Source organism: Leucopleurus acutus (assembly GCF_964270905.1).
Source record: "Leucopleurus acutus genome assembly, chromosome: 9".
Classification (NCBI taxonomy): domain Eukaryota; kingdom Metazoa; phylum Chordata; class Mammalia; order Artiodactyla; family Delphinidae; genus Leucopleurus; species Leucopleurus acutus.
The window spans coordinates 94292903-94313754 of NC_139144.1; the positions used below are offsets into that span (position 1 = coordinate 94292903).

General features: G+C 47.9%; 1 protein-coding gene across 2 annotated transcripts in view; it reads right to left on the reverse strand.

Annotated features, from left to right (window-relative positions):
• The window catches only part of KIAA1549, a gene marked incomplete at its 3' end in the record, with an annotated part of 146176 nt that extends 130805 nt beyond the window's left edge, over positions 1 to 15371 (reverse strand). For both annotated transcript variants that reach the window (XM_082846118.1, XM_082846117.1), the window contains exon 1: positions 15188 to 15371. In XM_082846118.1, coding sequence (XP_082702244.1) covers positions 15188 to 15350 — 163 coding nt within the window. In that variant the 5' untranslated portion in view covers positions 15351 to 15371. The remainder of the gene's footprint in view (positions 1 to 15187) is intronic.
• Between the last annotated feature and the right edge of the window lie 5481 nt (positions 15372 to 20852).

A 20852-nucleotide genomic window follows, 5' to 3' on the forward strand; every position in this document is an offset into this window, starting at 1 on the left:
AGCTGTGTGACCTAAGGCGAGCTACTTCACCTCCTTGTATATGCTTCCTCATCTGTAAAATGGAATTAATAATTGTAGCTGACAGGGTTGTTGCCAGAATGAAGTAAGTTAATACAATTAATACATGTCGAGTGGCTAGAAGAATGCCTGGCATGTGGTAAGTGCACATTAAATGTTGGTTAGCTATTATAATTCCTATTGCTTTTATCATTTATTTCTGTCTCTTCTGAGAACTTGCCCTGGTAATTGTATCTTTTTCCCCATTATCTTCAACCAATTTGTGCTTGTGGTCGATAATCTCCAAAGAGGACCAACCATCAATTCATAAGCACATGCTATTCCATCCACCAATGGGTAGATCCTAGTCCCTCCCGCCTCTTGAATCTGGGCTGGCCGGTGACTTCCTCTGACCAAGAGAATGCAGCAGGGGAACTTTCAAGCCCCAATCTTAAATGAACTGGCAGCTTCTGCTTCGTCCCTCTTGGAAGCCAAATATGACAACCTACTACTCTGAGACCACTTCTCTTTGAGAAAGCCCAAGACAGTCACATGGGGAGAGAGAGGGAGGGTATGTGGAAGAGCACGAAGACACTAGACATGTGAGGGAAACCCTCGTGGACCTTCCAGCCCAGTCCCAGTACCAACTACACTCAGCCAAGTCAGGGACCTCAGGCCAGGCTACATGGAGCAGAAGAATCACCCATCTGAGCCCTGTCCAAATTCCTGACCCACAGAACCACTAGAAATAAAATATCATTATTGTTTTAAGCCATTCAATCTTTTTTTTTAACATCTTTATTGGGGTATAATTGCTCTACAATGGTGTGTTAGTTTCTGCTTTATAACAAAGTGAAACAGCTATACACATACATATGTTCCCATATCTCTTCCCTCTTGCGTCTCCCTCCCTCCCACCTAAGCCATTCAATCTTGATGCAATTTGTTATGCAGTAACAGATAACTGAAACAGTGTTCGCCTTCAGCACTAAAAGAATGCTCCATCGTACATCCCATCTTAAAACAAAATATCCCACACAGTTCTTCCATCCTACATTTACTACTTTATATCACCACTGCAGTCCTCTATTATAACACTTAGCATACTGCTGGACAGTTATTTATGTATAGGACTATCTCTCCTACTGGACTGAGTTCCTTCAGGGCCATGACTGACTTCCATGTTTATCTTAGTATCCCCACATCCAGCATCGCACTCAGCAAGTGGTGGTGAGTGCTCAAAAAGTGTTAGCTGAATGATGCATGCATGTGTGAATGAATGGGACCTCCATACATCTGGTCTACCTGCAGACATGCATTCTGGCACTGGAAACCCAAGACAAATATGGAAGAAACCATAGGATCCAAGAAAGCAAAATTTCAAGAACCGGATTCAAAAGGTGCAGGAAAGAGATAAAGGGAAAGATCAGCATGGTGAAGCCAGAAGCCACAAACTGAAAGCCACTGAGATTTGAGGGTTGTTTCTGCAGCACAACTAGTTTATCGTAAGTGATCGAATACATATTCTACAATTACATGTTGTTTTGTTCTCATGAGGAGCTGAACCCTGAATTGGAAGAGGGAGAAGAGGAACTTGAAGGATGCCAATGGTCAAAGTCTACATACACTGTGATTAAAAAAAAAAAGAACAGTTTCAGGCCTAAAATTTCTGGAAATTATTTAGGTTACACTTTAACACCAGATCCAGGCAAGAATTCAAGGTGTTAAGACGCTGTGTTTTATGAAGAACTAAAAAGGCTCAAGGGGCATATAAAACAATGGAAGTAGGACAGCTTGGTGCACTGGTTGGGATTCAAACAATGTATTTATTTTAAGGTATCGACTTCCTCCCACCAAAATTTCAAAGTTAATGAGAAATTGATTTTTAAACCGGTGGTATACACCAGTTTATTAATAAAGAGGATGTATCACAACCACACACTCTGCTGTCAGGAACAAGCTACAGAAAAACAGTACAGTTGAAACAAAGTAGAAATATTATCAAAACCACAAGGAGGGCTTCCCTGGTGGCACAGTGGTTGAGAGTTCGCCTGCCGATGCAGGGGACGCGGGTTCGAGCCCCGGTCTGGGAGGATCCCACATGCCGCGGAGCGGCTGGGCCTGTGAGCCATGGCCGCTGAGCCTGAGCGTCCGGAGCCTGTGCTCTGCAACGGGAGACGCCGCAACAGTGGGAAGCCCGCATACCGCAAAAAATAATAATAATAATAAAATAAAATATCCTTGGATGTTTTAAAAAAAAAAAAAAAACCACAAGGATATGATCCAGGACATGATAAGAGAGGAAATGCAGTAAGATAATGTCACTTGGTATTAGGAAAATGATTACCCTCTGTCCTGCAGGATATGGAATATGGGCTCATAATATGAATTTTAACTTTCTGAAATTTTCTATTTTTGAAATTTTTAATTTATTTTATTTTATTTATTTATTTATTTATTTTGCGGTACGTGGGCGTCTCACTGTTGTGGCCTCTCCCGTTGCGGAGCACAGGCTCCGGACACGCAGGCTCAGCAGCCATGGCTCACAGGCCCAGCCGCTCCGCGGCATGTGGGATCTTCCCAGACCGGGGCACGAACCCGTGTCCCCTGCATCGGCAGGCGGACTCTCAACTACTGCGCCACCAGGGAAGCCCTGAAATTTTTAATTTTTAATCTGAAGTAAAACAAAATGGCACCTTCACATAATACCCTAACTTTCAAAAGCCTGCTTCCTTCATTTCTCTTAATCAATATTTGGTGAGCACCTTCTTCTACGTGCCCGGCCTTGGGTGTGCCTTCACAGCCAAGACTTCTGACACACGCAAGGGGCTGGCGAGGGGCCACAGGTGGCTCTGACTGAAGCTCTGGATCCACAGAGCTCACTCTACCAAGCGAGCAAAGCCTGTGAGTGGGCAGTGGGCATTTCAATGGCAGAGTTCATGGAGTCATTCTCTAACATGGACCCAGAGCGAAGGAAACTCCCAGGGCGAGGACTCCTCCCACTAATTGTGTGACCTTAAGCAAGTTTGTGAACCTCTCTAACCTCTATTTTCCTCATCTGTAAAATGGGGATAACAATAGTGCCTACCTCATGGAGTTGCTGTATGGATTAAACATGATACATTGCGTCTAGCACAATGTTTGGCACACGATAAGCGCTCTGTAATTGTTGGGTATTATTATTCCCAGGTCAGCCCTGAGATTTCTGCAAGGGAAACCAGAGAAAGGAACGCAAAGGGGACCTCAATCAAAGGCCTGAGTGCCTACTAACAAGCAAGGAAATGCAAAAGAGATTTTGGGGGTTTTTTGGTTTTTTGTTTGTTTGTTTTTTGGTACACGGGCCTCTCACTGTTGTGGCCTCTCCCGTTGCGGAGCACAGGCTCTGGACGCGCAGGCTCAGCAGCCATGGCTCACCGGCCCAGCCGCTCCGAGGCATGTGGGATCTTCCCGGACTGGGGCATGAACCCGTATCCCCTGCATCGGCAGGTGGACTCTCAACCACTGCGCCACCAGGGAAGCCCCAAAAGAGATTTTTTAAAGTAGATATTTTTTACCTGTGAGTTTGGCAAAGATAATACAGATTGGTAACAGCCTATATTATGGAAAGGTAGAAGCAAAACTGGCACTCAGATTCATTGCTAGAGAGAATGTTGATTGCTTCAATCTTTCTAGAGAGCAACTTGGCAACATATACCAAAATTTAATACATGAATGCTGCTTAGTCCAACAGTTCTATTTGCAGGAATTTATGTTAAGGAAATAATTGGAAAAGCATGCCAGGATAGATGTACAGGGCTTCCCTGGTGGCACAGTGGTTGAGAGTCTGCCTGCCGATGCAGGGGACACAGGTTCGTGCCCCGGTCCGGGACCGTGGAGCGGCTAGGCCCATGAGCCATGGCCGCTGAGCCTGCGCGTCCGGAGCCTGTGCTCCGCAACGGGAGAGGCCACAACAGTGAGAGGCCCGCGTACAGCACAAAAAAAAAAAAAAAAGATAGATGTACAAAGATGCCCATAGCAGTGGGGTTTTTTTGGTTTGTTTTTTTAAATTTAATTAATTTATTTATCTATTTTTGGCTGCGCTGGGTCTTCGTTGTTGCGCGCGGACTTCTCATTGCGGTGGCTTCTCTTATTGCGGAGCACGGGCTCTAGGTGCGCGGGCTTCAGTAGTGGTGGCTCGCGGGCTCTACAGCGCAGGCTCAGTAGTTGTGGCGCACGGGCTTAGTTGCTCCGCAGCACGTGGGATCTTCCCGGACCAGGGCTCGAACCTGTGTCCCCTGCATTGGCAGGCGGATTCTTAACCACCACGCCACCAGGGAAGCCCAGCAGTGTTTTTTTATCACAGCACAAGTTGAAAGCAATATAATTATCCATCAACAGAGAACCGGGTAAATAAAGTGCAGAACATCCACAGCACTGAGTAAAGTCATGATGTGGATCTATGTTTGCTGACAAGGGAAAGGCTCTAGGATAAAGTGTGAAGTGACAAAAAGCGAGTCAGCAAACAGCACGTAGAAGACGGCACTGTTCCTTCACGTGTATGTGTGTGCGCTTATACGTGTGAAAAAAAAGTCTGAAAGGAGAAACACCAAAATGTCATAGTGGTTATATCTGAGTGGAGGGATCTGGGGTGATTTTCACTTTCTAACTCACATCTTTTTGTACCATCGGAATTCACTAAATGTGTAACAAATCCGACGTGTTAAGCCTCGTCACGTCACTCCTCTCATTCTAATTCCCACCTTACCTGGGGTGACGACCAGTCCCGTGACACCTATGATACTCCCACCCAGCACCCACTTCCTCCCACTCCCCTCCCCGACCATCTCTGCTTTGGGCACACTGGCCTCCTTCCCATCCCCCAACACGGGCACACTCCCACCTTTGCGCTGGCTGCTTCATCTTCAGGGAACACCGCCCCCCAAAGACCTGCCTGGCTCACCCTCTGGCCTCCTTCAAATCTTAAGAGTAAGTGTTACCGTTATGGCTTGAACCATGTCCGCACACACACATACTAAATTCATAGGTTGACGTCCTAACCTCGAATACCCCAGAATGTGACCTTATTTGGAAATAAGGTCCCTGCAGATGTAGGTAGCTAAGATGAGGTCACACCGGTGTAGAGTGGGCCTCTAATCCAATGACTGTCCTTATAAAAAGGGGAAATTTGAACACCGACATGTACACAGGGAGAACCCCACGTGAAGACTGGAGTTTCGCTGCCACAAGCCAAGGCCTGCCAGAATCCAGGAGAGAGGCCTGGACAGACCCTCCCCACCACTGCCCTTCAGAGGGAGCTCGACCCTGCAGACCTTGACCTGGGACGCTGCCGCAATAAACTTCCGGTTTAAGTCGCGGGTTAGTGGCCCTTCATTATGAAGGCCCCAGCAGCTAATACAGGCACCCTCTTCACGTGGCCTCCCTCACCACCCAGATTCACACTTCAGCCCCTCACTCCCAAGCCCTTTACTCCTCCACTTCTTCATGGCATTTATCACCTAAAGGTAATTACATCATCATGTAATTACCTTTGTTCACCGCTGCATCCCCAGGGCCCAGCACAGTCTCGGCCCAGAGAAGGCTGCTCCAGAAAGATTTGCTGCACAGGTAAACAAACAACTCAGAACCAAACAGATCGAGTCTGGCCTGGTGGAGCTGACTGTCTAGTGGAGGGAGACGGAGAATAAACAGACCCGTGTAAGATGGTGATAAGCGCCGTGGAGACAAATCAGGGTCAGGTGCAAGGAATTACGGAGGGGCTGCTGTTTCTTGAAAATAGAGTTAGAGAAGGCCTCTCTGATGACGTAAGACTTGAGCAGAGACCTGAAAGAAGGGGTGCAGTAAACCATGGAGATCGCATCTGAGATAAGAATGTTCTAGGCAGAGGGAACAGTAAGTACACATTAGTGGAAGGAACACATACCATTTTTACAATCAGAAAAAAAAATAAAACTATTGTAAGTCTGAAAATGCATCCAAATATGTAAAAGCCCGATTCCAAGGGCAAGGAAGAAGAATCTGGTTTTATAAATTCTTAAGACTCTATTCAGGCCCAGGATGAAAACTCCAGCCCCTTCCTAGAGTCCCCTTCCCCAGCCCCATCCCCATCTCATCCTCCATCAAATGGCTTTCTCAACACTACAGGTGAGGTGAGGTGAGGTAAGAAGTGATGTATGAGGGACAGGTAAGGTGAGGTGAGAGATAAAGCATAAGGTGAAAGGTGAGGTGAGAGATAAAGTGTAAGGTGAAAGGTGAGGTTAGAAGTGAGGGATGAGGGATGAGGTGACGTGAGGTGAAGTGGTCCTGAGGCTGAGAGGCCTGGAGATCCCTGATGGTGCCACAGAGCCAAGTGCAGGAAATGTGACTGCTGTCCTAGCCACCAGCTGCCGACTTGCCCCCATCAGATCTGGCCTCTGATGGCCTGCAGAGGCCTTTCCATCCCAGCCTGTCAGCTGCCTCAGCCGGCATGTTCCCACAGCGAGCACCTGTCCTGTGTTCCTGCCCTGCCCCCAGGCCACGGTGGCTCCCAGCTCTGATGAATGTTCATTCCTGCTACCCAACCAGCTAGTTCCTACTCTGCCTCACTTTGGTTTTTTAATAACCGTAGTTTTAAAAAACCCACATAAGGGACTTGCCTGGTGGCATAGTGGTTGGGAGTCCGCCTGCCTATGCAGAGGACACGGGTTCGAGCCCTGGTCCGGGAAGATCCCACATGCCGCGGAGCAACTAAGCCCGTGCGCCACAACTCCTGAGCCTTTGCTCTAGGGCCCTTGAGCCACCACTACTGAAGCCCGCGCACCTAGAGCCCGTGCTCCGCAACAAGAGAAGCCACCGCAATGAGAAGCCCGCGCACCGCAACGAAGAGTAGCCCCCGCTCGCCGCAACTAGAGAAAGCCCACGCGCAGCAACAAAGACCCAACGCAGCCAAAATACAAATAAATGTTTTTAAAAAATAAAATAAAAACCCCCATAAAATTTACTGTCTTAACCATTTTTAAGTGTTCAGTGGCGTTAAGTCCATTTACATTGTCGTGCCACCAATCTCCAGAACTTCCTTCATCTTGCAAAACTGAAACTCCACTCCCATTGAACACTAACTCCCCTTCCCTCCTCCCCTCAGCCCCTGGCGGGCACCACTCTACTTTCCGTCTCTGTGATTCTGACAACTCTAGATACCACATAACTGGAGTCATACAGTTTTTGTCTTTTTGTGACTGTCTTACTTCACCTAGCATTAATGTCAAGGCTCATCCATGTTGCAGCCTATATGAGAACTTCCTTCTTTTGTAAGAAGGAATAATAACTCCCTTGTATGGACGGACCACATTGTGTTCATGTCTGTTGATGGGCACTTGAATTGCTTCCACGTTCACCACACTTTTGACACCTGTTTGCTTCAGCTGCCTCCAGGTGCTTTTGTAATCCTCAGCTGTCACTACCAAGATCGCTGCAGGGCAATGCAGGGCTGGCCGAAAGGCCTCCCAACACGCCCAGGCCGAGGGCAAACAGCAGCAGGAGCAGTTCTCTAAGCGATGTGTCCCACCAGACGCCAGCCCAGTTCTGAACCCGCGGCTGCCCCTTCGCTCAGTTTTCCCAACCAACTTGAAACCTGAATGTTTACGAGCTAAAGACTCCCCACTAACAGGCAACAACCAAAAGTCTTGGAAATGCACCCAACCTCAAGGAAACACTGCCTAGGCCAGAGCTTTTCAAACCTTAGTGTGCAGACAACTCACCAAGGCAGGCCCTTAAAATGTAGATTCAGCAGATCCGGGCGGGACCTGGGTGCGTGCCTTCCTAACGCGCTCCTGAGGCTGCTCCACGCAGCACGCAGCGCGCAGCACGCGCAAAGGCCTTGCCACCTCCCCTCCCCTCCCCCACCCCGTCCACACCTATCTCCTGGGTTCAGTGCAAGTTCTCCTACAAGATGGCTGTGGAAGACTGTGTGTGTCTGTGTGGGTGTCTTCCCCCTTTGAAGGCTCCCAGCAGGATTTCCCCAGCGTTTACAGCAGCCCTTCAGGCTGTCTGGCTCCAAAGTTAATCCCAGCACCCAAAACCACGGTAATGAAGGGTTCCTTCCACAGGCCCCAACACGAGAACAAAGAAAGGAGCGGGGAGAGTTTCCCATTGGTTCCACAGGGCCGCAAACACCTGCCCATCAACACGAGCAGGAGGCCCCCAAGCCCCGACCTCCCGCTGAGACGTGCCACCCACCGCCCAGGATGGCTGTCACCCCCTCACGTTCTGCCCTGGCTCTGAGCCACCAGGGCCGCAGGAAAGTCAAGCAGAGCGCGCCTGCCGGGCCTGCTGCCGAGACAGGCCTCCCAATTGCAGCCAGGCCGGGTGCCGCCCGGCGATTCGTCCACTCACCTCCTCTTCATCTCCTCCGGAGACCAGTGGTGGTCTCCTTCCTCACGCTCCCGAGCCCCTCTCACACCTGCCTTCTTCTCAGAAGAGGGCCTCGTCCACCATCCCCACGAACGGGGGGGGGTCAGTCACCAGCCCCTCAGCCCATCTCTGCCCCCAGGTCTAGCCTCCTCCTGCTCTCCTCCAGCCTAAAGTGAATCCCTCCAGGTGGCGCAGTGGTTAAGAATCCACCTGCCAATGCAGGGGACACGGGTTCGAGCCCTGGTCCAGGAAGATCCCACATGCCGCGGAGCAACTAAGCCCGTGCGCCACAGCTACTGAGCCTGCGCTCTAGAGCCTGCGAGCCACAACTACTGAGCATGCGTTCTAGAGCCCGTGAGCCACAACTACTGAGCCCGCGCTCCGCAACGAGAAGCCACCGCAATGAGAAGCCCGCGCACCACAACGAAGAGTGGCCCCCTCTCGCCACAACTAGAGAAAGCCCGCGCGCAGCAACGAAGACCCAATGCAGCCAAAAATAAATAAAATAAATGAATTTATTTTAAAAATAAATAAATAAAGTAAATTCCTCCACTCTTCCCTGGGTCTCATACCCTCCAAACCCCCGGGAGCCTTCGCTCCGGCGCTCACTGCCGCCCCTTCCAGCCACATCTGTCTCCTCCTCCAGCCCACCCCGTACTGGCCGATTCCTCCCCTTCCTCACCGGCCCCAGGGACTCCTACTTGCTGCTCCCCCTTCACCCTCCCTTAACGTCCTGCCTTATTTCACCCCCGTGAACAGATACAGCACCCCCCAAAGCAGGACTCGGCCCTCCAGCAGTTGCCGGCTGGTTACCACGAAGCACAAACTGGAGTTGAAAAGCAGCCTCTCTGCGGCTGAGCCTCGATCTGAGGAGGGCAAGTCTCAGGCTTCAAATCCTTTCACTTCCCCCTCTTGTTGGCCCTTTTCAGCACCAACGTTTTGAATACTCTGCACCCGCCACGTCCTAGTCCCTGCTCCCGCCCGCATGTCCTACATCCCCGCTCTTCTCCCACTGCTCCATCCACTGCTTCCCCCTCCTTCCTCATCCAGCCCAGACTCCACACGGCGGCATCCCCACCACAGATCCCTCCACTGCCTCGGCCCTTCACCGCGTCTGCCCAAGATTCCTAAACCTGACTCAAGCCAACCGCCCACGTTCCCTGGCCACACACGGCCAGTCAGATGCTACAGGACAAACGGCATCACATATGCACTGGCGACACTACAGATTTCTCCCATCACCTTAGGCTTCACTCCCAACCTTCCAGCAGTCCCCCCGATTCCTTCCCCCATTATTTCTCCCCCACTCGCTATGGTGCGCCAGCCTGCCCACGGGAGCTTCTTCACTTTGCAGGAATTACCCTTCAGTTACTTCTACTCTTTCTTAAATTTTCAACCACTGTATCTTTACTGATTGTTCCTTGAAGCCTATAAACATGACCAAGTCTATACATGTTTTCAAAATTTCCATCAACCCCACGCCACCATGAAGTGACAGGTGGCAAATCTGGTCACGTCACTTCCTTCTTGCCTAACCACCTGCAGGGGCTCCCGTGGTTCTCATGACCTCCGAGTCTGACTCCACAGCCTGTGCTCTTGGGACTAGGTTTATGAGGTGGGGTGGGAGTGGGGATCTAGGATGCAAGGGATCAGGAGAAAATGGACACGGTGGGTGTCCTGGGGGTGGGGATGCAGGAGGAAAGAGTGGAGGAGGATTTTTTTAAAAAAAAGAAGTATTGAATACAATGGCCTTCAGTAAGTCACTGGGCTAGAACATCTACAGGACAGTGAGACAGTGACACTCACAAACATTCAGTAGAAGTAGGACAGTTGCTAAACAAGTGCATTCCAAGGTATCCAACCTGTGGACCTGAAATATAAGAGCTAAAGGGAACTTAGAGATCATCTCAGCGACCCCTTATTACACTGATGAAATAACCCAGGACACGGTGACCTATCCACAGTCACACAGCAAGTCACTGGCTGAGAAGAGCACGTTCAGGTATGTTAACTCACAATTCAATGTGCTTTCCAACAAATCATACTGCCTAAGCACATGAGAGAGAAATCATGTCACAGTGAGCTGCAGATGAAAGGTGGGTGGTCACAACTTGGAAACAAATTAGATCAGTGAGAACAGCATCTTCCTATCTGGGAAAATCAACCTAGTGTAATTATAATTACAGTAATTAGCTGCCTCTAGCACCCAAGGCACTGAGAAAAAAAACCTGTGGCTCCCAGGTCCCCCGTGACTTTTCACAACCCTGCCGGGTTTTGTTTTCAGGATTAAATGAGGCATTTCCTGACAAAGACCGCAGCAGCTGTTCCCTAGGGGCCAGGAGGTGAGGATTTAAAACGACATCCTCTATGCCCTTTGATTCAAAGACAACAAAGCAAACAAGATATAACCAGAAACAGTTTCAATGTCACGATTTTAAATCAACTGTTCTAACAGTTAAAAGACAATTGCAAGATATTAAGTGGTATATCCCCAAAATGCCATTAACTTTCAATTAGGGGTTTATGGTATTTGGATCATTGGTTCTAAGGTGAAGGTGCCTAAAAATCAGCTGTGAACTTGTTAAAAAGGAAGATTCCCAGTTACTACCACCGAAGATTCTAATGTAGGCCAAGGGTGAGCCACAGAAATCTACATTCTTAACAAGCACCCGCACGTCCCCAAGAGGCTCGAGGAATCACACCTTCGGAACATTTATCTAAGTCTTTGTTTATAGGTCCTAAACCACTCAAAAAGTGTAACAATATTCACCTCAAAAAGCTAATAATAAAATAGTGCGTTAAGATAAAAATTTAACATGTCATGAAGCGCAATGAAGAAAAACAAAATGGCAGATTTTGCTAATCAAAATAATCAAATTTCAAGATTATATAAAATTTAAAAGAAAATCCATTTGGAGGGGGAGAACACAACAAAAAGGAGAAAAAAGGTTGTTATCTTTAATACATAAAGAAAAGTTTTAAATATATACGTGTGTGTGTATATATATATATATATATATATATCACAGGTAAATAAGCAAAAACAGAAAATTCGCAGAATACAAATACAAAATAAACAGAAAATATTCAACTCAAGGGACTTCCCTCGTGGAGCAGTGGTTAAAAATCTGTCTGGCAATGCAGGGGACACGGTTTCGAGCCCTGATCCAGGAAGATCCCACATGCCGCAGAGCAGCTAAGCCCCTGCACCACAACTACTGAGCCTGCACTCTAGAGTCCGCGTGCCACAACTAGTGAGCCCACGTGCCACAGCTACTGAAGCCCATGCACCGAAAGCCCAGAAAGCCCGTGCTCCACAAGAGAAGCCACCACAATGAAAAGCCCGCACACAGCAACAAAGGGAAGCCCCTGCTCGCCACAACTAGAGAAAGCCCGCGTGCAGCAACAAAGACCCAACACAGCCAAAAATGATAAATAAATAAATAAATTTATATTAAAAAATTCAACTCAAAAGTAATAAAAAATTAAAGCAACAAGAGTTTTAAAAATAATATTCCATGCTGGTTATGATGAAGTAAAACAGTGAACTGCATAAACTGCTTGGGTTAATTTCAGCATTACAGCTTTACATAAAAAGTTGATTCATTCAACAACCACCTACTGAGACACGTATTAGGCACTCAGCAGAGCCCACGCACAAAGAAATATAGACAAAGCCTCACCTACATAGCTATTCATCATAGCATTATTTATAACAGCAGAAAAAGCTGGAAATAATAAAAGAATAATTAAGTAAATTATTAGGACGGAAACTGTTTTTGAACAATATTTAATGAATAGGGAAATGCTTAAGTTAAATATTGAGTGAAAAAAGTAAATACATATAATTCAGTTTTCTTTTTATTAACGTTAACAAAGGAAAGACAAAATTATTTACAGTGTTAGCTATAGGTTATGGGATTATGGATACCTGTTTTCTGTACCTTCCAATAATTTCCGAAGTTATCAATTTCATAACTATTACTTTAAGAAAGACTTATCCTTGAATAAGATGAAGAAATGGGCACAACCCTTTCTTTTAATATTGTGGATATAGGATCTCCTAAAAGGACTCCATTCAAAAATAAGTCCAAAATATTACAATTTGTTTCCACAAGACCAAACTTATAAATGTTTAAACAAGCAAACAAAAAAGGGCACAATCAAAATGCTGAATGAAATAGAAATAAACAAGAAATCAATAAAACATAGAAATTTAAACAAAGACTGAAATAAGGGGAGCAACTGGAGGGTGGACTCCATTTAACAAAAGTTGACAAACCTGCGGAAGGAGACGCGAGTTTGCAGGCAGCCACAGAAGGGACTACAGCCTCATCTAGGAGACCCAAGGCAGGAGTAAGACATGCCACTTTCTGACTAATACCACTTACTCTTCAGAAAGAGAACTACCACGGCATGTTCGGCAAAGCCTCCCCAGCCCCACTCCAATGGTGAAAATACAACACTCAGGAAGAGGAGCCAGAGGGTCCTGGTGGCACAGAGACAAGACGTGGACTGAAATGCAGCATCTCTTCAGGATCACCTGCCACTCACCATGCCCAGCTATCCTGCATCAGGAAGCCACCCTCCACCAATATCACTCCTCTCAGCCTTCAAGTGGATCGGGGCCACCTTTAAGAGGTCTTCCTTAAGGAGCCCTTTCACTCACTGCCTCTCCTATCCGGGGACAGTCCGTGCAGGGGTCGGCACCTGCTTATGCGCTGCTCTGGGTCTCCACCTGGATCCTTGAGGACTGGCGCTGTGTCCCTCCCCTTCTCAGTTCCTATCCTATGACCCAGCCTAGAAGCAGCTTTATGATTATTATTTTTTGCGTGCCTCAACCAGGGGAGCCCAATACACCAACCCATGAAGAAGTCTCTGCTTCCGTGCTGTCAGCTCTAGAGCGGAAATATAATTTCAAGTCACCAGGTTGAATATTTGTATTTGGGGTTTAAGGGGGAACAGGAACAGACTTGCACCGACGAGAAAGTTATGGAGGAACAGTAGAAACAGCTCCATTTATTCTAAATTTATCAAGAGAATTACTTATATTATCCACAACATCTGCAGCAAATCCAGATGGCCATGTTCACATGGGGAAGCTGAAGAGAGGTTACATGCGTAGAGTCTGGAGTCAAACTAACCTAAACTCCTGAAGCCTTAGTTTTCTCATCTGTAAAATGAGTGTGATCGGATCATGTAAGTAAAATGCAGCACCTGGCGTACAGCAAGCACTCAGTAAATGGGAACAATTAGCTTGCCACGTCCCCCAGCAGATGAATCCATGAGTATCGGATGGGCTTGCTTTGTTGACTAACGCCAAGAGCCCTCTTCATGATTACCTCTTCTCGTGGAAAGCCCTGGGTCTCCGCTCCTCTGGACACACAGGCTAGAACGCTCAGAGGCAGGACTGGGAGCTGAGGAGCTAGGTCAGACAAAGCTGTTTACACTCTCTGTGTACTGCATGAAAGAGACCCATTTTGTCCCCCCAGCTCTGGTGTGACTCCCTGAGCAGGGCTCTACCCAGTTATGGGAAATCTATGAGGAGGTCTCAGGTGTGCATAAGTCCACGGGTTAAGAGCCGTAAGGAGAATGGAAAAGAGATGAGTCTGCACCAACTAGCCTGTGACCTTGAGCAAGTCACTTCTCTGTCAGTTTCCTCTTCAGCCAGAGGAGCAGTTCCATTCTATGATCCCTTAAGTCCCTTCCTATGCTTTTTTGTCCCATCCTCTATCTGGCACTGGTTATAATTCTGACAGTGAGGTCCAGGGACACCTTCAAATGTGTTCCATTTCCTTCCAAAGCCACTTGCCAGTCCTCTGGCACTGCTCCCATGAGAAGGGAGGATTTGGAGTGGCTTCCATGGCTTTCTGGTTTTGTTCAGTGTGCAGCAGCTCTGCGCACTGCTCACTCCACCTTTCCTGCCCCCAAAGTGGTCAAGTGTGTGTGTGCTGGGGCAATCACTGGCTTGCAGCATGTCATCTCAGAGATGGTTTCCAGACCATCCTCTGTGTAGGCTCGGGGTGGACAAATAAACATTTCAGAGAAGCAATATGAATTAAATCATTTCCTCAACAACAAAACCCGCCCACATGCTTCTTCATAAATCATGCCTCCTAATTCCACGCTAACAGTCAGTAAACTGCATCTATTATAAAAACAACCCTTACTCCTTTCACGCCCTGACACTTAAGAATCACAATATTTTCACATTCTGTTGTATTAATGCCTTTGCAGAAGTAACAGCAATAGCTATTTCCCTGGAAAGATCCATGGCCAGGGCGCTTTCCAAGAGATACTCTTTGAATGTTCTTTGTGTCCTGGTGCACTGGGGGACACCGCCAGCTGCCTGCATCGGGGGGAAGCAGGGCCACCCAGAGTAATGCAATACTGTCTTCAAGCAAACACACCGAATGTACCCCTTCGCCCCGACAATAAAGTATTTCCAAAAATTTGATGTAACCATATTCATATAGCCATGCACAAATACAATTCCAGTGCCTGCGTTTTGCAGGGAAAATAAAGGCACATTCTGAGATGAAGCCACCAGACCCGCCACAGGCTCCCTGGATAACAGAATAGCTTTGCAGACCTTCAGCAAGATTGGCCAGAACCCGCTTGCTTTTTCGTATTATTTTCTGCGTGTCTTTATTTGCTGGGCCCAACAAGAATGGAAAAGCATCTCAAGAAAGGAGGGCGAGGGAGCGGTGGAGAATAAAAGAGGATGGGCGGGGAAAGCCGGATTTTGAAAATAGCAGCAATGAAGGAAGGCAGGGTCGCGCCGGAGGGTCTCCGCGGTGCTTACCTGGGGCGCACGAGGCCGGCCGGGCCAGCAGCAGCAGCCAGAGGCCGGGGAGCAGCAGCCCCGAGCGGCGGCGGCGGCGGCGGCGGCGGGCGCGGCGGGCGGAAGGCCCGCGGTCGCTCGGCCCCGGGACCAGCGCGACCCCGGCGCGGGTCTTCCCCTCCATGGCCGCGCCTCGGCGTCGGCGCCGCGCCTCTGGCTGTCCCGGTCGGCGCCCCGGCCCGGCCTCGCGGCTCAGCGCTCTCAGGCCCGGGAGGGGCGGCCGCTGCGGCGGCGACTGCTGGGACGGGGTGCCGCGCACCGGCGCGGAGGGAGGCCGGCGAGGCGGGGGCTGGCCGGGGGCCGGAACCGCGGACGGACGGGGGCAGCCAGCCGCACGCCGGCCTCCCCGCTCCGCCCCCTTCGGAGCCTCCAAGCCGCTGCCCGGCAACGCGCGGGCCCGGGCGCGGGCAGGCGAGCACCACCTCCCGGCGGGCCGGGCTCCTGCCTGCGGGGCTGCAGGCGGCAGGCGCGGGGCGCGGGCGCACGGGGGCTGCGCGGCGCGGGGTCGAAGTCCGGCCCGCCCCCGGGATCCGCCTCCTGGGTGGGGACGCGCGGGACGCTGGAGGCCTGGGCCCGGCCGGCGGCCGGCACCGCCCCGACCCGCACGGAACACCCGGTCCGCCGCCCTGATGGCCCGGCGCGTCCCGCCCCCGGGGGCGCCCGCCGGGAGGGAGGCCCACGAGGAGGGGTCAGAGCCGGAAAACCTGGCTGGCGCGAACGTGACGGGCTTCTCGCTCCTCCTCTGGCTTGAGTCTGTGCGGGGCAGCAGGTGTGAGTGGGGCGCCTGCGTTGGTAGGACAGCCTTCGGGGACAAAGCGAGGGAAAGGTCGGGCTCCCTTCCCAGGAGCTCGACGTGCAGTAGAGGAGGCGAGAAAAGGCGCACACAGCTCTACCCATCCTGCCTCCCGTCTAGAGGTCTTGCCTCCTGTCCAGGTCATTGGGAAAGGAACATGCAGGATGCTCTGAGTTTGGGAAACCCGCAAACCACACACGTAGTAGGCCTGCAGAAGGCACCTGCAGAATCGAATTGAAGCAGAGCTGGAGAGACCCACACACGTTTAGGCCCTTTTAGGGAAAGCAACGCGCTTGGGAGGTGAAGAGAGTGTCAAAGGATCAGCATTTGGCGGGGTAGAGTTCAGGGTGGGTGGCTGGGATCAGGAAAGCAACGGAGGGAGTTAACATTTGTTGAGTACCTGCTATGCGCCGGGCATCGAGCTCCGAGGACGCCCGGGGGGGTTAAAGGCCTAGGAACATGGAATTGGCAGTTTTGGATATCGCCAACCCATTGGAATGCTTGCACCAATCAGGTTATGAAAGGTGTGAATTGGGGACACTATGGTATTGCCAGGAAGCTATAGTGGACAGTGGAAAATATGAATCATCCACATTAAAAAAAGGATGCACGTTGCTCTCCAGTCCGCTTGCCCTGCTGGGCCCAGCCTTGCAGCGTCAGCCCAACTAGGCTTCTTGCCTGGTGGTAAGATTGTTGGAGAATCAGAAATAGCCCTCCCTCAGAACATGGCTGAGGGGCTTCCCTGGTTGGCTCAGTGGTTAAGAATCTGCCTGCCAATGCAGGGGACACGTGTTCGAGCCCTGGTCCGGGAAGATCCCATATGCCACGGAGCAACTAAGTCCGTGCGCCACAACTCTTTGGTGAATATCCAAAGAAAATCACTATTGTGAAGAGATACCTGTACTCCCACGCTCAGTGTACCATTCCTCACAATAGCCAAGACCGGGAAACTACCTAAGCACTCATCAACAGCTGAATGGATAAATGTAGTACACAAACACACACACACACACACACACACACAGAGGAATATTATTCAGCTATGAAGAAGAAGGGAATCCTGTCATTTGCAACAACGTGGATGGACCTTAGGGGCATTATGTTAAGTGAAATATGTCAGAGAAAGACAAATACCGTATGATCTCACTTATTTATGAAATCTAAAAACATGGAGCTCAGGGGACTTCCCCAGTAGTCCAGTGGTAAAGACTCTGCCTTCCAATGCAGGGGTCACAGGTACAATCCCTGGTCAGGGAACTAAGATCCTGATCTAGAAAAATAAGACAGACACTTAGGTGAAGTAGAGAAGAGAGAAAAGGGAAGCTGCGATAGAATAAGGACTCAAACATCTGGCGAAAGGGTCTAGATTTAACTTTGTAGGCAATGGGGTATCATTAATGATTTTTGGAGATATTAGAACTAAGCACAAGAAGGATTACTCTATTAACAATATATAAGATGATTTGGAGAGAGAAAAGACTACAAGTGGAGAGACCCAATTAGGATAAGATCTTAGCAGTGCATGACTGAAGTATTAAGAATCATAAGGTTTTTCACCATCAAATAGACATTTTAAAAAATTGATTATATCCATTTGTGCCAGAGTATGGGGAAATAGGCACTCTCAGATTCTAGTGGTGGAGGTGTAAATTGGTATAGCCATTTGGGAGGATGATTTAGCCTTATCTATCAGAATTTAAAATCAGCTCACCATCTGGTGCAGAAAATTCCACTTCTATATATATATATATATATATATTTTTTTTTTTTTTTTTTTTTTTTTTTTTTTTGCTTTTGCTTTTCTTTCCCTTCCTTCCTTCCTCTTTCTTTTCTTTTCTTTTTAGCCAGGCTTAATTCAGACAGGTAAATTCAGCCAAATAATTCAATCAGATAAAATTTACCTTTTTTTAAAGTGTACATACAGCTCAATGGGTTTTGACATGAGTAACTGTCACCACATTCAAGATATGGAACTTTCCTATTGCCCTAAAAAGTTCCCTTGTGCCAGCCTACAGTCTATCCCCTGCCCCTACCCCAATCCCTGGCAACCACCAATCTGATTTCTGTTTCTATAGCTTTGCCTTTCCCAGAATTTCATATAAATGGGATAACACAGTACGTAGCCTTTTGTGTCTAGTTTCCTTTACTTAGCATAATGTCTTGTGATTCATCCAAGTTGTGGCATACATCAGTAATTTGTCCCTTTCTATTGCTAACTAGTATCCCACTGAGTGGCTATACCACCATTTGTTTATCCACTCACCAACTGATGGACATTTGAGTTGTCTTCAATTCTGTTTTGTTTTGGCTGTTATGAATACAGCTGCTAGAAACATTTGCTTCCAGGTCTTTGTGTGAGCCCATTTTCATTTCTCTTAAGTAAAAACCTAGGATTCGAATTGCTACGTCATGTGGCAAATGTACGTTTAACTTTATATAAAACTGCCAAACTGTCTTCCGAAGTGGATATAATAGTTTACATTCTCACCAGCAACGTATGAGAGTTCTGGTTGTTCCACGTCTTTGTTAGCTCTTGGTTTTATCAGTCATTTTAATTTGAATCATTCTAGTAGCCCTGCAGTGATATCTTGTTGTGTTCTATAATTTGCATTTTCCTGATGACTAATGATGTTGAGCAACATTTTATGTGCTTACTTTCCATTAATATTTCTTTCTTGAAGTGCCTGTTTGAATCTTTTACTAATTTTATAATTGCATTGTTTTCTTATTATCAAGTTGTAAGTATCTTTACATATCCTGGATATAAACTCTTTTTCAGATAAGTATTTTTGCAAATATTTTCTCCTAGTCCATAGCTTGTCTTTTTTTTTTTTTTTTTGGCCACACCGTGCAGCAGGCAGTATCTTATTTCCCCAACCAGGGATCGAACCTGTGTCCCCTGCAGTGGAAGCACACAGTCTTAACCACTGGATTGCCAGGGAAGTCCCCATTGCTTCTCTTTTTATTCTCTTTTTTTTAAGATTTTTAAAAAATTATTATTTTATTTATTTACTTTTGGCTGTGTTGGGTCTTCGCTGCTGCGTGTGGGCTTTCTCTAGTTGTGGCGAGCGGGGGTACTTTTCGTTGTGAAGCGTGGGCTTCTCACTGCGATGGCTTCTCTTTTTTTTTTTTTTTTTTTTTTCGGTACGCGGGCCTCTCACTGCTGTGGCCTCTCCCGTTGCGAAGCACAGGCTCCAGACGCGCAGGCTCAACGGCCATGGCTCACGGGCCCAGCCGCTCCGCGGCACGTGGGATCTTCTCGGACCGGGGCATGAACCCGTGTCCTCTGCATCGGCAGGTGGACTATCAACCACTGCGCCACCAGGGAAGCCCCTACGATGGCTTCTCTTGTTGCAGAGCACGGGTTCTAGGCGCGTGGGCTTCAGTAGTTGCAGCATGCAGGCTCAGTAGTTGTGGTGCACGGGCTTACTTGCTTCGCGGCATGTGGGATCCTCCCGGACCGGGGCTCCAACCCATGTCCCCTGCATTGGCAGGCAGATTCTCAACCACTGCGCCACCAGGGAAGCCCATCTTTTTATTCTCTTAACAGTATCTTTTGAAAAGCATAAGTTTTTAACTTTGATGGAGTCCAATTTGTAATTTTTTTTGGCTTATGCTTTTTATGTCCTATCTAAGAAAATTTTTATCTAACCCAAGGTCACAAATATTTTCTCCTATGTTTCCTTCTAGAAATGTAATGTTTTAGCTCTACAACTCATCTGAGTCAACTTTTATATATTTTGATAGATAAAGTTTGAAGTTAACTTTTTGCATAAGGTGTCCAGTTATTATAGCACTATTTGTTGAAAAGACTATCATTTCTCCATTGAATCAATTTTACACTTTTTCAAAATTTATTACAATGTACATGTGGGTCTATTTTTGGACTTTCTATTCTGTTCCCTGTAAGATCTATCTATCACATGAGGGAGGGGAGAAAGCAAGATTACAGTATAGTGTAATTCCATTCATGAAAAAAAAAGTATTGATTGGAAATCCACTTTCCCAGTGGGAAAAGAAATAGAATTCGGAGAGGGGTTGAGGAGTAAATATTTGAAGAGAATGTTCACTTTCATGGAGAGGAACATTCATTTGTTACTCTATATCTGAATGCATCTGACTATAATAATATTACATCATTTGCATTTTTAACACAAGCATACTGCTTTTGTATTTAAACTTTTTTTAACTAAAAACTTTGTGAGTTTGAGGGGAAATCAGAAAATGGATGAGACACATTCTGGATGTTAAATCAGCTCATGAAATATGAGGAGAGAAAAGAATAAAAGATGATTCACAGGTTTTGAGGCCATATGTGCAAGGGTAGATCAAAGGAAGCCAGTGGAGAGGCTGGGGTGGAGGACGAAAAAGGTTGGGTGTTGAATGCGCTGCGGGGAGCTGGGCCAACACTCAGGGAGTGATGTTAGCACGAGTGGTGGGTGGTGGAGGAGAGCCTCAGGCTTGGGAGATAAGGCAGGTAGGGCTAAAAGTACAGATATGGAAATCATTTGCACAGAATTATTAGCTAAAGATGTGACAGTGAATGAGTATGCCTGGGAGGAGAGGAAAGCAGAGAAGAGGGCTGAAGACAGGCCCTTGAGAAAGAACTTCATGTTGAAAAAACGGAAGAGGAGGCAATGAAAAAGGCAGGGAAAGACTCTGAGAGAAAGCTGAGGAGAACGACTGAAATGTGATGTCACCAAGGGCCTAGAGGGCCGTTTCAGAAGGCCATGGTCAATGTCAGGGACAATAGGACTGAAAAGATCTCTTTGGACTCGATGACATGGTCATTAAAAAGAAATTTTCTGTTGAAATGGGGGATGGAGAAGGGTA